Source organism: Erinaceus europaeus, chromosome 9 (genome assembly GCF_950295315.1).
Source record: "Erinaceus europaeus chromosome 9, mEriEur2.1, whole genome shotgun sequence".
NCBI classification, from domain to species: domain Eukaryota; kingdom Metazoa; phylum Chordata; class Mammalia; order Eulipotyphla; family Erinaceidae; genus Erinaceus; species Erinaceus europaeus.
In genome coordinates, this window is record NC_080170.1 from 40,695,082 (window position 1) to 40,713,552 (window position 18,471).

General features: G+C 37.9%; 1 protein-coding gene across 6 annotated transcripts in view; it reads left to right on the forward strand.

Moving 5' to 3' along the window:
- The window catches only part of PAPPA2 (pappalysin 2), a 248,569-nt gene that overhangs the window by 137,383 nt on the left and 92,715 nt on the right, over positions 1 to 18,471 (forward strand). For all 6 annotated transcript variants that reach the window (XM_060197727.1, XM_060197724.1, XM_060197725.1 and 3 more), the window contains 2 exons: positions 2,882 to 3,075; positions 5,629 to 5,775. In XM_060197727.1, coding sequence (XP_060053710.1) covers positions 2,882 to 3,075; positions 5,629 to 5,775 — 341 coding nt within the window. The remainder of the gene's footprint in view (positions 1 to 2,881; positions 3,076 to 5,628; positions 5,776 to 18,471) is intronic.

The window sequence follows — 18,471 nt, forward strand, 5'->3', positions numbered from 1 at the left end:
ATCTGGCAGTGACTTCAAATCCACCCTCCATCACTTACAGAATTGCCTGCTGTCAGTGTCTGAGAAATTATCCTCTATCTCCTCACTACCTACTTCTAGCAATGGAAAATGCATCCTGAAATAGATACTTCTGTTTTAAAATGTCCTCGCTTTTTATGAAATCCTTCTCCAAACTTCTGGTTTGGAAACTGAGGCTTGGAGCATAAGAGTGACTCATCCAGAATACTCATACTCCAAGGTTTTTGCAGAGCCAGCAGCACAGGACATGGCTTCCCTAATGCTTGATCGAGTGCCTTTTTCCTTGCTGTGAAACTACAGAATACATGTTTCCTGTTTTATTTGACTACCATTTAGATATTTGAAATACCTCCCCATTATTCTACTTTCCAAACTAAACATCCCCTCATGTGATTAGGTTTCCAGACCCTTTCCTATTTACCCTAACTTGGCGTCTTCTGTGCGGTCAGTGCCCAGAAAGCAATGTAATACTCTAGATGTGGTCTGGCTGTACAAAAAACACTGAGCCGATTACCTCCCCGCTTCTGTACACAAGAATTTGCTAATGCCACCTCTGTTTGTATCATTCTTCTGTGGTAGCACCTAGTGGGCTTATGTTGAAAGTACACCTCCCTCAGCCCTCCAAATATGGTATTCTCTAGTACAGTTCAAGTATTATTTATTTACTTACTTACTTATTTTGGTTATTGCTAGGGCTTCACTGCTCCAGTCTCACATTTTCAGGTAGAAAGAGCAAGGCAGAGAGAGAGAGAGAGAGAGAGACAGCATCAAAGTTTCCTTCATTGCAGTGTGGGCCAGGATCAAACCTGTGTTGAGCACATGGCAAAGCAGCACACAATTCAACTACATTAGTTTACCAGCCTAATTCTCACTGAATTTAAAAGCAGATTTTTCATGGTTTCTATCACATTTGAGCTCCTTAAACTGAACTCATTTCTTTAGCCTCTATCTCCAATAAGACTGTATGTCAATTACTTTAACTGATTATTTCAAAGCTAGATCCCTCATTTAAAACATCTGTTTCAGTGAGTAATAAGTTCACAATATACTAAGTATATACTTCTGTTCAATTATTACTCAAAATGTGGATTTGAAAGAGCCATTGTGAAAAGTGTTTTGCAAGTGGTCTGTTATTTTCAGATAAATTTGAGAAAGTGAAAGCAACAATTCTAAATCCATTGAAAGAGAGAGATTGAGAGAGAAGTAAAAAAAAAGTCACTGGATAATAAGTGGGGAAAATGGGTTATTTGTTATTAACAATAAAATGCACAGAATAAAAATTGTTATATTCACACATGTGCATATACATATAAAATTGATATAAATGGGCTAGGGGGACAGCATAATGGTTATGAAAAAGAATTTTATTTCTGGGGCTCTGGTAACAGGTTCAACAACCTGCAACACAATTAGCTAGAGATGAGCAGTGATCTGATCTCTCTCTGTATCTTTGCCTCTTTATCTATCTTTCATTAAAATAAAATAAAATATGTTAAGCCCATAGAAGCACATAAAAAATATGCACTTAAATATAGGTATACATATGAGAAAATTCATCTTTAAATATGCAAATTTTGGTTTTAGAGTTTGATGGAATATAGGTGTTTAGAGCCAGAAATAGGTTTAGAACTAAGTCCTAGGAACAGTGCCTTAATCCTGGCAAGTAGAAATGGATTTACCACAGAGTAGTTTTAGTCTTGAAGGCATTAAGGCAAGTAATTAATAACTACATTCTGATGAAGGGCTGAAAAACGATTGGAACAACTCTGAACTATTACTATGAAGAAATGAAAATAACAAGAACAGCATAGTAGCAGTAAATATTAGAAATGATGTTACCAGATGTCTACTTTGGTGTTGGTTTATTGCGAATCTTGGTTTTATTTTCATGCCCAGTTCTTTTAAGTACAAATTGGACATGCAGATTGCAGTATTATTATTAACTGTTTCACACTTTGGTAGAAAGTACAATAAAATTCAATCCAAAGTAGAGATGGGGGGTAGATAGCATAATGCTTATACAGGTAGACTGTCATGCCTGAGGCTTCAAAATCCCAGGTTCAGTCTCCCACCATCATAAGACAGAGATGAGCAGGGCTCTGGCTTAAAAAAAAAATACATAGAGTTTCAAACTCAATCCAAAGCTCTATAATGATATTTTTGCTTTCTACATTAGAAGTTTTTTTTATAACTAAGCATGGCACTTGTCTAGACCATGCATGCTTGCTATGCAGCTATAGCTGTTGTTCTTAAATGTTCATTCCTCACTCTTTGTTCCTGGGAACAGGCCTCTGTCTCTGCCTGAGCATAGACTGGCAGCCTCAGAACCTGCATTCTGTGAGCTGCCTTGAATCCATTTCTATTGCTTATCAGTCAAGGGCCTTTGCACCAACCACTGAAATCACTAAGACTCGGGTTTTTAGTTCAAAGCAAATCACACCACACCTCCTACAATTATAAGACTAAATGAAATAGTATGTAATTCTTATAAATCCTGAGCCATATAGTTAAGTTTCAGATCAATGGCATGGTTGAAGAAAAACAATTCACCAGAAAGTAGTAAGTGAAAAGAAACCCCTCAAATATGTCAATATTTCAAGAGCTACAAAAGGGATCCCTTTTCTGTTTTTACTTACTTCTCTCATATCTTCAATTTTCCCTAAACATCTTGCTTAACTATTCCTTACAATTTCTCTGTATTTTTGGTCTGTGACTACTTTTTTTTCACCCTACTCCTCCTCCAACTCCACCTCCTCTTTATAGGGTTTGCTTTCATAAGCTAGAGAGAAAAACAATGCAATTATTTATACATGGCATATGTAAAAAAAAAAAAGCGTTTGTCAAATGTCACATCTCTTGGCAGGGGATCCCAGCCTGTGCTACATTTATGAGGGAGATGGGATCTGTGAACCTTTTGAGAAGGAAACCAGCCTGGCAGACTGTGGTCTCTATACTCCCCAAGGGTATCTGGATCAGTGGGCTACTCATGCCTACTCCTCCCATGAAGATAAGAAAAAGTGTCCTGTTTCCTTGGTAACTGGAGAACCTCATTCCATGGTAAGTGAAAGCAGAAGAATAGAGTTCAAGGCTGGGCAAAATTGTCAACTTACTTCCCCAGGTGCTTAATGGGAGCTCAAATCTTTCTCCTTACTTTGACAACAGTTAGTCTTATAAAGAACTCAGAATATGATTGTGTGATGTCAAAAACTCCTAAGCAAGTAATTAAACTTCATCCTCTGTCCTCTCCACACCTACACACATTCATTTTCATCTAGGAACCTTTAACTGTAGGTGATATACAAAGGCATGTCATAATTAGCTTTTTAAGTAAACATAATTAGAAGTTGCACCAGATATCAAACCCAGGAACCCCATACTTGCAAGCCAACACTTTGTGCACTTTTGCACCTCCTTTCCTGGATCACTAGGATGACTTATATTTTAAAAAGAGACTATTATCATTGTTATTGTTATTGCTAGTGAGCTTTGAGAAGTCAGTTAACCAGAGTTTTTCATATATGTAAATTTTCTCTTATGTAAAGTGCATATAGCAATACCTTTAACTCTATGAGTAAGAATTCAATCCAATTTAAAAATATATAATGTTGGAAGGGGAGATAGCTCCACTAGTAGGACACCTAGCTTGGTGTGTTGTGTATGCTGTCCTGATCAAGTCCCCAGCACCACAGGGATTTCTGTGGCACTGGGGGAATCTTTGATGCTTTAATCTCCTCTCTCTCTCTCTCTCTCTCTCTAAAAAAGTCTGCCTGAAGTAGTAACATCATGCATGTCAAAAGCTCCCGCTGCACTAAAAAAACAAACAAACATGTATTTGGGAACTGATAGATGAGTCTATAGGTAAAAAGATGCCTTACCATGTATAAGGTCCTAGGTTTGATCTCTGGAACCAAATGTAAACACCATGGACAGCAGCAGCAAAGCGATTGATTCCATGGATAGTAGATCAATGCTTTGGTATCTCCCTCCTCTCCTTTTCTCTTTCTCCCTGTTTATCTTCTCATACTTGGGAAATATTATAGAATAGAAAAATTGAACACTGAGATGTAGTTCAGTGGTATCCTGCCTGTACAGTGCCCTGAATTTCTTTCCTAGTGATAAGTGTGTGTGTATGTATATATATATATATATAGATAGATAGATATAGATAGATAGATATATACATAGATATATAGATATTTTTGAATTATTGAAGAAATTGTGGCAATATTACTAAAAGCAACTATTTAGGATACTGTTTTCTCTGAATATGTATGTAAACAAATAGGTGATCATCCGAGAACTATGAGGGCTGACTTCTATTATAAACTATAGTTACAAAGAAGATTAAGGGCTTAAGCTGGTGGATACTACTCCAGATATTTCCATTGACAGATAGACTCTTAACATCCATCAAAACAATAGGCACTAGAGTTCTTTCAACAGAAAGTGAGATTTAGCCCCCTAGGTGTTTTAGGTCAGAATGAGTCATTGGATTTTAAACTTGAGACATCCCCAGGAGAATGAGGAAACTGCCAAGGTTGCTGTTCCAGTTCAAGGACTTTGTCAAGGACCAGGTGTCCTCTAGATTCTAGTTTGTTCCATTCTTGTCTCAAAGCTTTCTTCCTCCCTTGGCCATAGAGTCAGCACAACAGGAAGAAGAGGACAGTTTAAGGAAAGAGGTGCATGCTAGGTGAATCTGCCCATTTTATATTAGGAACGTGGAAGGATTTTCTTCCTTCCTTTCTCTCTCTCTCTCTCTCTCTCTCTCTCTCTCTCTCTCTTCTCTCTCTTTCTATCTATCTATCTATCTATCTATCTTTCTTTCTTTCTTTCTTTCTATTTATTAATTTTGACTTGGTAGACTAAAACCAACATTTCATTGGTCATATCTATATCACTTTCTCACCTTGAATTATAAAGGATTCTAAGGAGATAGCTGGATACATTGTCCCTCTAAAACAAAAGTTCGATTTGTTAATGAAAACGTCAAAGAGAGTGGATGTGTGAAAACCACTGGGCATATATATCTACCACACCCCCTTGGCCTAGTTCTGGCATCTCTCTCTACAACCCTGGGGCCCAATGACAGGAAGCCAGGAAAGTTGGGTGATTTTGAGTTAGTGACAGCTCTCTGAAGTGGCTTTTAGTCTAGTCTGCCTGTCTTCCATAAGTGATGTGGGAGAGATTTCCTGGAGTTCCAAACCTATGCCTCATTTGTCCAGCTGAGCACTTAAGTGATTCCCCGACTCAGTTTCCTTGCTCTGGGGCCAGAGACTCCTGACTGGCCAGCTCCAACTCTCATATTGGGCAGACTTTTGTGACTGATCCTCAGAGCAATTGCCAGTATTACTGAGACTCTTCTTTGAGTAAGAGCCTCCAGTCGACAGTAGACTTAGAGTTGTCATATGTGGTTTTTGACCTTGGCAAGTGTTATCTTAAGACTGATGAAAATAATGAGACATTTCTACAAGGAGAAAAGTTTTCTGCCAAGAATGTGATCATGAGGAACTCAGAACCAGAGGGAAGCTTCTGTTTTGAGCTGGATATTTGCACTGTCTTCCCTTGTGTCTCATCCTCCACACTAAATTTTTATTTAAAATTGCATTTCAGATTTGTAAGCCATACCCTCAGGATTTAGCAGAGAGGCATCTCCTGATGGGCTGGTTCCCCTGTGGTACCAGTGGAAACAGAGCTCAGGATGAACAGGGTGAGCAGCCAGAAGGCAGCCTGAGGAGAGATCGTGAGGTTTGGCTCAAAGTAAGTGGCCCAAGTATTGCTTTGTAAAGACTGTAGAGAAAGTGTGTGTGTGTGTGTGTGTGTGTGTGTGTGTGTGTGTGTGTGTGTGTGTGTGTGTGTGTGTAAATAAATTTGTCAGTATATTTTATTTTATCATCTCTATGCATTTCTACTTTGAATCTATTCTCACTTTCTTAAAGAATGTAAGAATATACAGGGAAAGCTTATTCACAATAGACCCAAACTACAGTCCACATACACATCATATTAGAATAGATAAATGGTTTAGTTACAAAAGAGTGAAACTCAGCAGTAACAAAAAGCAATATTTGATTCATGATCAAATTTTTATCTGTCATGTTCATCTCCTTTTTGTGGACTTATTTTTTCTTAACAAGGAGTCAGTTAATCAAGGTGTAATATACACAGGAAAGTGCAAACATTAAAACTTCACCAACCCCTAAGTTTGTAAAAAGTGAACATGTTCATCACTGCTGTCATCCAGAGACTAAGTATGGCCCTCACCCCCAAAGATTCTGTGATTCCTCTTTTCAGTTTATACACCACAGAGGCATCTGCTATTTTCACTACCATCCCTAGTATCAGACCATCACTTGAAGAGACATATTTAACAATATGTCCTTTTTGTGTTTGATTCTTTTTTTATTGGGGGAGGGTAATGGTTTACTGTCAATAATAAAATATAGTATCAAAAAGTAAAATATAGTAGCTTGTACATTTCTCACTTTTCCACATAAAAATTCAACTTCCTCTGGGTCTTCTGACATCATGTTCTAGGATTTGAGCCCTCCCCTACCCCACCCCCCAGCCAGCCTCAGAATCCCTTAATTTGGTTCAATACACCAAACCCAGTCCAAGTACTGCTTTGTGTTTTCTTATTTTTCAACTTTTTTTCTTACTGGTTATTTAATAATGATCCACAAGATTGTGGGATAAGAGGGGTACAATTCCACCCAATCTCCACCACCAGAGTTCCATTATCACATCTCCTTCATTGGAAGCTTCCCTATACTTTATCCCTGTGGGAGTATGAACCAAATATATCTAAGGGGCACAAGGTGGGAGGTCTGGCTTCTGTAATTACTTCTCTGCTGGACATGGTCATTGACAGGCCAATCTATACCCCCAGATTGTCTCTACCCTTACCTAGTGGGGTAAGGCTCTGGAGAGGAGGAGTTCCAGGATACATTGATGAGGTCTTCTGCCCAGGGAAGTCAGGTCAGCTTTATGGTAGTATTTTTCAACTTCTGTTTATGTATGAGATCATCCCATAGTCATTCTTTTCTTTCTGACATCTCAGTTAACATGATTCCTTAAGCTTCCATTCAAGATAGGGTGAAGAAAGTGAAATCACCATTTCTAATAGCTGAGTAGTATTCTATTGTGTATATATGCCATAACTTTCTCAGCCACTCATCTGCTGTTGGACACCTGGGTTGATTCCAGGTTTTGGCTATTACAAATTGTGCTTCTATGAACATAAGTATGCACAGATCTTTTTTAGATGGGTGTATTTGGTTACTTAGGATATATCCCCAGGAGAAGAATTGCAGGTCCATAGGGAAGGTCCACTTCTAGTCTTCTGAGAATTTTCCAAACTGCTTTCCACAGAGGTCGGATCAATTTACATGCCCACCAGCAGTATAAGAGGGTTCCTTTGTCCCCACAATTTCTCCAACTTTTGTTGCTGCTACCTATTCTGATATATGCTATTCTCACAGGAGTGAAGTGGTATCTCATTGTTGTTTTTATTTTCATTTCTCTGGCAAGCAATGATTTAGAGCATTTTTTTCATATTTGTTGGCCTTTTGGATCTCTTATGTGGTGAATATTCCGTTCATATCCTCTTCCCATTTTTAAATGGGGTCATTTGTTTTTCTTGCTGAGTTTGGTGAAATCTTTCTATATTTTGGTTATTAGCCTCTTGTCTGGTATATGGCATGTAAAGATCTTCTTTCATACTGTTTTCAGTATTTCTTAATCTCTTTCTTAGTTCTCTTACTTCTTTCTTAGTGTTCTCGCCTCAGTTGTTTTCTGCAGCTCAAATATTTTGTTACCCTGTTTCAATACTGCATTAGCTTGTTCAGCTAGTGCTCTTAGCTCAGCTAGTAGCTTTCAACTCTCTAATTACCTTGAGATAATTAGTGTTGTCTTTCAGAGTCTCATTTATTGTTTCCCATTTCTGATATTACTTTCAAAAGCTTTCTCACTCCTGTAACTATTGCATCAGTTAGTGTTTGAATGTTTTCCTCATTCTTATGTGTTTCTACTTTGGGGGGCTTTATTCTGGACTCTGTCCTGGTTCATTTTTCCAATGTTTCTTCTTGGTCTAACCATTACATTTGGTGTGTTAAAAGGTTCCTCTCTCACTGCTTTTTAATCCACTAATCACACTTGCCTGGATTGATTTACGTCTAAATAAAATACTTAAGAGTTCACAGTTGTGAAAATCATCAGTTGTTTTAATGTTATCTTAATCCCTGTGATGAAGCACAATGACTAGTAAACTTTCTTATTTATTTTCCTTGCAGACTGTGGGAGCCTGAGGGCTTTTTAACTATAAATAGATTTTTTTTTTTAGCTTAATCACTCACTCATGACCAAAAGAAGGTGGGGGATAGATAGCACAGTAGTTATGCAAAGAGACTCCCATGCCCCAAGGGTCCAAAGTCCCAAGACCAATCCCTGTTCCATCACCAGCTAGAGCCAAGCCAAGCAGTGCTCTGTGGCCCTGTGTTTTTGAATAAATCCTGATTTCTGAGAGAATAATTCACTCTTTTTCCTAATTTATCAGGAGAATGATGTAAAAAGGATCCTACTATACAACCACACCTCCAGAATACCAGGCGTGTAGATTTTCTTTTGAGTTACCAAGCCAGTTCTCTGCTCAACCCCCTAGGTCTTCTCTGCTCCTGTTCCATCCCCTGAGGGGCAACAGCAAAGGAAACCCACAGTTGCAAATTGGTAAGGTTTAGGTGATCTCCCTTCAGCAATATTTTTGTTGATAAAACTCAAAAGTGGTGCATCAACTAGCAAACTGCTGGATTGGTACCAGCTACTACTGAGTGCATACAGGCTTTTAGCTCCAGGAATCTCTCCTTAAGTGCCTCACTATCCACGAGCCACACATGTTTGTACTCACCCTGGCTTGGTGGCTTCCTATAATTATCCTAGTCTTATCTTGTTGTATTCTCAGGTGATCCTCTTTGCTATTCCTAGTTGAACAGGGACAACAAATTGCAGGTGCTGTTACTCCATAGCCATGCCTCTGGAAGTCTCTCTGATTCTTTCTTACTCAAAACTCTCCCCACTTACCATAGTAAGCTTATTTTAACTATAGGAAGCCACCATGAGATTTTTATCCATATTGATGATCATTGGGTTACTTCTGTTTGTTCTTTTTTTTTTTTAACTAGTTATGTAGTCATTTATTTTGAAAATTATTTGATAGCTGACTTTCATCTGAATTCTGTTTCAACAACAAAGACATAATAGTTTTTGCACTTGGAGTAAGAGAAGTTCATCCATTCCCTTCTTAGGCTTTCCAAAGTAATGTCTTTCTTTCATTCTCTCCTTCTTCCTTCCTTTATTACCAAAGCTTTTTCTTTCCAAATAACTTTATTGGGGTATGGAGGTGGTTTACAGTAAAGTTGTTAACAAATAGGTACAATTTCTCATCTTCCAGTACAAACTCTCATCATCCCAACTTAAGTCCTTTCCTATGTTTCCAGGATGTCAAAGTCCCATAAAGCCACTCCTTCCTCTTCTTTCCCCTGAGCTCCTTGATTTGATGCAGTACACTACATCCAATCCAAGCTTTACTTTATGTTTTCCTTTTCTGTTTTTGTTTCTGAAGTTCCACCTATGAGTGATATTGTGTTAATCACTTCACTAGGACCTGGGGTCTGCATTATCTATTTACAGATATTTTCTCATTTACTTAAAGATGTTATTTTGTTGTCCTTTTACTTTAAACATTATCTGAAAGCACAACAACTGATAGTTATCCTTCAAAGGCAATCTCTGTTATACTCTGGTGCTCTTACTATGTTTTCTTTTTCTTTTTTTCTCCTCTTCTTCTCTTCTCTCTCTCTCTCTTTTTATTTGCCTCCAGGTTTATTGCTGGGGTCCCAGGGCCCAGCCTTGACAGGTTATTAGGGTACTTCCTGAAGGAAAGGGGAGTCTGAGAGTAATGAAGGGAAAGACATATCAGCTCAAGTGCTGGAGAGAGGCACCTTTGCTTTCTCTCTGCAGAACTTTATTTTAAACACTTTTTACCTGGATACAGTTGACATCATGAAAGATTATTTTTATTAACATCAAAAATAACTCCAGACATTATTATTTTAGGCATGTTCTCCTTGAAAGTTTTCTTGGTCTGAGACAGCCTGTCGTCCCCTAGGTTTTAACCATCTGTGTGTCCTTGGTGTGGCCAAAATAATTTCAAACATTACTCTCTTTGTTTCCACTGTCTGTGTTGGGACAGCATATCTTTTCTGGAACTCAGTCTAATAGTCATTTTTCTTAAACCATTCTTAGATGTGTCTAACTAGATCATTCCGACCAAGTAACACTTTTTAATATCTAGTAAACTGTCTACCTAAAGAAATCTTCTACTGTAAAGTAAGCACACACTATGGAGTCTCTCTTCTGGCTAACCTTTGCATATATGAGAGTTTACTAACTTCTGTCCATATGAAAGTTTACTAACTTCTACCCACTTACCCTTAATGTTAACTAGTTAACTACATAATCTCTATATTCATCATAGATACCTGTAAGGTTAGCAGGGTGTCTGTGGGGTGAGGATAAGCGATAGGGCCTTTTTATATTTAGGTGGAAACCACAGTCTGCCACTTATTCTATAAGCCACCCATAATTCTAGCTATTGGTCTGAGTCCAGATAATTGAGAAGCTATAGTGCTGACAAATAGCTCTTCTTCTGTAAGCTTGTTAATGAGTACAGCTGCTTCCGCTCCTAGGTCATTTTTAGTCTTGTTACACTCACTGCCGTAATTGTTGTTACTATATACTTCCCCTGGGGATCTCTTTTTATTGTCCCCAGGTAATATTTGTGTATGTCCAATATAGCAAATAGGTCCTCAAACTACCAATGTAATTGAAAACAAAAGGATGAATAGCTTCAGTTTGGTCCAGGACTTCCTGCTCTACAGGCAGTCCTAGCCTGTTTGAACTTTGTCAGACAGCAGACTTGGCTTAGCCTCCACCACTGGGGCTCAGTTCCTACACCACAAATCCACTGCTCCTGGAGGCTATTTTTTTCCCCTTTGGTTGCCTTTGTTGTTTATTGTTGTTGTTGTTATTATAGCTGTCATTGTTGTTGGATAGGACAGAGAGAAATCAAGAGAAGAAGGGAAGACAGAGGGGGGAGAGAAAGATACCTGCAGACCTGCTTCAGCGCCTGTGCAATGAACCTCCTGCATATGGGGAGCTGGGGGCTAGAACCAGGATCCTTACACCAGTCCTTGTGCTTTGCACCATGTGCATTTAACCAGCTGCATTACCACCCGGCCCACCTTAGTATGTGTTTTTTGTTTTGTTTTATTTTTTGTCTTTTGTCTTTCGTCTTTAATAGTTTGACTATTATGCCTCCAAACCTTTTTACAAAGATGTACTTCTCAGGGTTTTGTCAGACTTCTTGAATCTATGGAATATTGTCTTTCTTTTTTGGGGGAAAAAACAGTCTCTTTACATACTAACCCTATTTATTCACATTTTCTCATTTTATTTGAGTATCAAACACACATATACATACATTAGGCTCTTTTGCTGTGTGTCTTTTAGCCTTTGTTTCTTCTATTTTCTGTTCACGTTTTTATACATGCTGCTTGTTTAGTCATTGTATACCAATATCTTTTCTACTTTACTAAACCAACCTTTACTCCATATGATTAACTTAATTTACTTACTAAATTACTAATTTCAGTGATTATATTTTTATCCTAGAATACTTGTTTATTTTTTTTCATAGATTCTTGCTCTCTTTGAAATTATTTATATTATACTCTACTTGAGAATGCATGTCTTCACAATCTTTTCAAAATCTATGACTGGTAAGGTTAACATCTCAGTGACCTGAGGTTTGTTTATATTGACTTTTTTTTTGTTTATTTGTTTTCACCTCCAGGGTTATCAGTGGGGATCTGTGCTTGCTCTGCAAAACCACTGCTCCTGTAGCCATTTTTTTTTTTTTTTTTTTTACTTTTTGAATAGGACAGAGAGAATTTGAGAAGGGAGGGGAAGACAGAGAAGGAGACAGAAAGACCTGCAGATCTGCTTCACTATCTGTGAATCAACTCCCCTGTAGGTGGGGAGGTAGGGACTGGAACCAGGATGCTTGTGCAGATCCTTGTACTACATAGTAATGTGCAGTTAACCCAGTGCACCACCACCTGGCTCCCTTTATTTTGACATTTTTCTTTTAATTCTTATTCACTTAGGCTTATTTACTACCATACTGAAGGATACTTTCACTAAATAAACTGTACAGGCTTTGGTTAATACAGTGTCCTTCCTTTCAAGTTGATTTACTTGTTTTTTAAAATATGTAGCATGATTTGGGAAAGAACTCATTAATCACTATGTAATTAAGGTAATTCAAGTGTGTGCTTCTGTATTTGTGAGCCGATATATTTCATTTCCCTGCTTCTCTGAATATCTAGTCTTTTGTGGGTCTCAAGCAAGAACTTGGATTGAGTCTTCCTCCTACTAGTATTAAAGGGATATTTCTTTTTCCCAAGTGGCTGCTGAAAGTTCTGTTGTTTCTGCTTATTTCTGTCTAGCTCCTTATATTCTTCCTCTTTATAGTTCATCTTAATTTCGACTCAATGCAAAAAATATGTACACAGTGGATCAGAAACACATTTATTACAAAATAAGAAATGAAATTGTATTTAAAGGCACTGGCCTTAAAATATTGTTCTAAAATCTTTTGTTTTCTAAAGTGCTACATACCCTGTAAAATTTTTAATTTATAGTTTAAATCTTTTTCAGTCCACTGAGATAATTTCTTAGTTTTTATTTATTTATTTTGAAATCTTGAGTCAACAGAACAATATACAGGAAATTTTTCTTACTCAACCTTAAAGAAAGATTATTTCTATGATTTACAGTGCTGATCACATTTAAAGCCATTTATAGTTTACAAGATGCTTTCCTGTGTGCCTTTTATTTTATTCACACAATAGCTCTGTGGTTTGGCAAAGTGTATACTTTCTTTTTGAACAACTGAAAGATATAAGAATACAAAATTTAGGGTGCTTTTACTACATCATTCAGGAATAAAAGGGTAAGTCTGGAGATCACAGCCTCTTGACTCTAGTCCTATGTTTATTTCTCTATGCTATGTTGTCCTCCTCAGTCAGCATTCATTAAGCGTCTATATTATGCCAAGCTCAGGAATCAGCACTGGAAATCAGCAGGGGACTGTGACATGAGCAAGAAAATTGACTGAAGCATATGTGAAATGGGAAGGAAAGGTCTTCTACCTACTTTATGGACTCTCCAGAATTTTTCCAAGACTGTTTATCTATGAACCTCCTATACCAGCTTAATTATATACTGTAAATTTATTTGAAAGTTAGATAAAGAAACAGAAGGTATGATCCTTCCCAAAAGTGCTTTGAATCAAAGCAATCCTGACAATAAGTGAAGCAACTCCAGAAGCAGACATTCAGTTAAGCACTTGTTTGGTTTCACAGGAAGCCCATCAACCTATTCAGAATCATACGTTCATATTTACTTTGTGAGCTATTCTAAAATTTCTCCAATTTGGAATAGTCTCACTCAAGCTGGACCAGTTAGCAATCCTAACAGAAACCATCCCATGCTCATCGTACTCTAAATACCAGGGTATTCCACATCAGTTATAAATTATGGGGAGTTGGGCGGTAGCACAACGGGTTAAGCACATATGGCACAAAGCACAAGGACCAGCATAAGGATCCTGGTTAGAGCCCCCGGCTCCCCACCTCCAGGGGAGTCTCTTCACCAGTGGTAAAGCAGGTCTGCAGGTGTCTTATCTTTCTCTCCCCCCCCATTCCCCCTCCCCTCTCCTTTTCTCTCTGTCCTAACAACAACATCAATAACAACAACAATGACTACAACAATAATGAAAAACAACAAGGGCAACAAAAGGGAAAATAAGTAAATATAAAAAAAACATTTAGAAAAAAATAAAATAAATTATGGACTTGGAAATTATGCCTGGAAACCCTTGTTACATAAAGCCCAAAGCCTGTTAACCATAATTTCCTCCCTTTCTTTGTTTGGGTTCAACTAGCCAAACACTGCACAGGATTCTTCAGCAGAAAATGCAATGCACATTTAATTGACTGAAGTTGCAAGTTGAAAATCCCCTTGCACCGGGCACTGGGAAAGAAACCTATACTGAGATAAGAAATACATTTATTGAGATTTATGTTGTTTCAGATACAGTATTATTTATTCTCATACAGGTTCTCTGTCAGATATGTGATTTTTTTTAAGATTTATTTTATGTATTATACATGACAGAGGGAGAGAGAGGAGACGGGGAGAGAATGGGGGCACATACATCTCAGGTTTATGCAGTGCTAGGGAACAGGAATCGTAGGCATGTAAGGCCAGTACTTTTACCAGTTGAACTATCTCCCAACTGGCAAGAGATGCAGTCCCCCCCCCCCATTCTAAAAACAGTGATATGAAAGTTTGGAGAATTTTAGGTAAAATAGCTAGTAGAGATGCAAATAGGATACAAATTCAAAGTCAACTTATTTGAAACACTGAGGTTTTAAGTGCTAGATTTAAAAAAAAATGTTTTAGAGTGTCTCAGTCATATAATCTGTCACAACCATTTAAACCTACTGTTATAATAGTGAAAGCAACCACTAACAATATATAAGTAAGTAAGACCATTTGCCAAGGAAGGCGGAGAAATCTCAACAAATAAATCATGATTGAAATGAAACAGTAGGTTTCTTTATACCTCAATAATACTGAGGTAGGAAGAGAATAACAGATATCTAGAAGATATAGGAGATGGATGGAGGATTATCCCTTTTCTTTGTTATTTAAAAATAAATTATTTTTAAATTTTTATTATCTTTATTTATTGGATAGAGACAGCCAGAAATTGAGAGGAAAGGGAAGGATAGAGAAGGGGAGAAACAGAGACACCTGCAGCCCTGCTTCACCACTTGCAAAGCTTTCCCCCTGCAGGTATGCACCAGGGGATCGAACCTGGGTCCTTGTGCACTGTAACATGTGCATGAAGCCAGGTGTGCCACCACCTAGCTCTGATATTTGCAATTTTTAAATGTAATTGAACAATAAATTTCTAAATAAACAATAAATTAAGAAAATTTTATGGAGAAATTAGGAATATTTTCTGCTGGATGATGAATGAAGCATCCTTAGCTATTTTAGGGAAAAAAAACAACATGAAATCACTAAATAAAGCTTCCCCCTCACAGCATTTCATCTCTCTTCTGGTTATAGTTGTCCTCCCCTTTACAGTCACTGTTTTTGAAAGTTCTTTTCCTAGTTTTCTTGTGTACAGTTTCTTTAAAGAACAACTTTCCATTTTGTCTCTCTTTTCCTTACAAGTGTTCTTAAATTTGCTGATGTCTAGCCTACCTTTATTGTTTTGTCTTTCCTGTTAATCTAAATTTCCACTAGTGTTCTTCTCTAGCTTATTGTGTTAAATGCCTAGCTTTTTTTGTTTTGTTTTGTTTTTTTACCTCCAGGGTTATTGCTGGGGCTCGGTGCCCGCAATAGGGATCCACTGCTCCTAGCAGTCATTTTTTTTTTTCTGTTTTATTGGATAGGACAGAGAGAAATTGAAAGGAAGGAGACAGAGAGGGAGAGATAAAGATAGACATCTGCAGACCTGCTTCACTGCTTTTGAAGCGACCTCCCTGCAAGTGAGGAACTGGGGGCTCAAACCGTGATCTTTGCATGGGTCCTTGCACTTCATACTATGTGCTCTTAATCCAGTGTGTCACCGCCCGGCCCCCTGGATAATTTGTGTTCAGTACTCTTCAATTTTATCCTTTAAGGACCACTTTAAAAAAAAAAATAGAGACAGAAAGGAAATAAATAAGACCCCAGCACTGGAGCTCCCTTCAGTGGAGGCCAGGTACAGGACAAAGCCATACACTATCCAAGAGAGATATTTTGCCAGCCCTCTAAAAACTATTTTCATTGTAGTCTAGATATATTGAAATATAGTGTTTTCACTATCCATTCAGCTGTATAACTCTTAAAACTACTTTTTTTTTCTTTCTTCATTTAATTTTTTATTTATAAAAAGGAAACATTGACTAAACCATAGGATAAGAGGGGTACAACTTCACACAATTCCCACCACCAGAACTCCGTATCCCATCCCCTCTCCTGAATAGCTTTCCTATTCTTTAACCCTCTGGGAGTATGGACCCAAGGTCATTGTGAGATGCAGAAGGTTGAAGGTCTGGCTTCTGTAACTGTTTCCCCACTGAACATGGGTGTTGACAGGTCAATCCATACTCCCAGCCTATCTGTCACTTTCCCTAGTGGGGAAGGGCTCTGGGGAAGCAGAGCTCCAGGACACATTGGTGGTGTTGTCTGTCCAGGGAAGTCTGGTCAGCATCATGCTAGTATCTAGAACCCTATCCAGAGAATCCCAGGTCACAAGCTGCTGCTTGTTGGAGCTCACGTCAGCTGCTGTTTGTAAGTCGCCATCTTGCCTCCTCCAAAATACTGCTTTTTTTTTAAGGGTGGATTTTTCTTTTATGATATTATGTTTATTTATTTCTAGTACAATTTTTTTCTTAATAAAGCATTATATTGTAACATTATGAGAGGGATTTTTTTCTCTTCTTCCTGAACATTGTATTAAGAGGTATTAAAGAGTAAACCTTTATTCATTCAGAATTAACAACCAGCCCTTTTAAGAGATATGTGCTTTATCCCATAGCTGGCAAAAAGGCACAGCCCACCACTATCATTTATCCATGTGTGTTCATTTGGATACACAAGCATTTACAGATCTTTTTCCTCATTTTCTCAAAAAAGTTATTTGTAGAAGGTACAAATTTAAGTTACCAAAATGACTTATTTGACTTTGTTCAGGAGAATATCAACAAGATATTTTTGTTAAAGCCTATTTATTTTACATAGAATTCTAACAGTATTCCATGTCTGAAAGTTCACTCTGTTATAGGAAATGGATAACAGGGTTAGAAACAGGGAAAATGAAGTACTTAGAGAAAGGTATTGTAAGTTGTGATTTTACCACTAACTTATCAAATTCTTCTTCTTCTAGCGTTTGCCCTTCTTCCATCGCCAGTCAACAGCGTCAGGTTGAGCCTGATGTCTGCTTGTTGCTGGCTTTGAAAGTGACTGGGATCAATGTGGATTCAGTCGGCTAGGAAGGATCCTCAGTTTCCCCAATAAATGGGTACTCACGGGATGCACCACGAGAAGGTCGATCCAATGCATCCCACCTATCAAATGATTTCATATAAATCTATCTTAAGAGTCAGTATACATCTAACTCTGCATTCTTTTTAGACCTTTTTCCTCTTTCTTTTTAAAATTTCTTTTATTATCACTTATTTATTGGATAGAGACAGAGAAATCAAGAGGGAAAGAGGGGATTTAAAGGGAAAGAGAAACATCTGCAGCACTGATTCACTGATTGTAAGGCTTTCTCCCTGGAAGTGGGGGACTGGGGTGGGGGGGCTTGAACCAGGCCTTTGTACACTGTAGTATATGTGCTTATTCGTGTCTTCCACCTTCTAGTAACTATCTCTCTCCCTCTCCTTTTCTCTCTCTCTCTCTCCTTCTTCTTTCTTCATTTCTTTCTTTCTAAACGAGGGTAAGAGACACAGAGACATAGAAATGGGAAGAAAGAAAGGCAAAAAGAAACAGAGAAAAAGAGAAATACCTGTAGCAGCACTGCTCTACCAATCATAAAGCTTCCTCCCTGCAGGTCAGGATCAGAGACTTGAACTCAGGTCCTCGCAAATGGTAATGTGTACACTCTGCTGGGTGAGCCACCGCTTGATTACTCTTTGAAACTTGGTAGAGACCTTTCAAAGGATGAGCATAGTCAATAAAAGCATTGCTGTCTGAGACTACTAAATATCAGTATGTCTTGTGATACCTTTAGAACTGTGTTATTTAAAACATGGTTGATGCCCCAAAGTACAAACATTATCTGGGAATTAGCCAGCCCTGCTTATTAGATGATGATGATGATTATTATTATTATTATTATTATTGATTTAATAATGATCAGCAAAATTGTGGGATAATAGGAGTTCAATTCCAAACAATTCCCACTACCAGAGTTCCATATCCCATCCCCTCCATTTGAATCTTTCCTATTCTTTATCCCTCTGGGAGTATGGACCAAAGATCTTTATGGGGTATAGAAGGTGGGAGTTCTGGCTTCTGTAATTGCTTTTCTGCTGGACATGGGCATTGGCAAGTCAATCCATACTCCCAGACTGTTTCTATATTTCAAGCTTTTTAATGCATAGACTTCAGTTCTGAGTATATATTCCTTCAATCTTAGCTGTGTTGCTTTTTAACTAGGCTCTGCACTGGTAGTTGATTTGCATACACATACAAGTGTGATTAGAGGAGCACAACTGTAAAGGATTGCTATCTTAGCACAAGTAAATTGTTGCTCAGAGTGAAGCTTCCCAG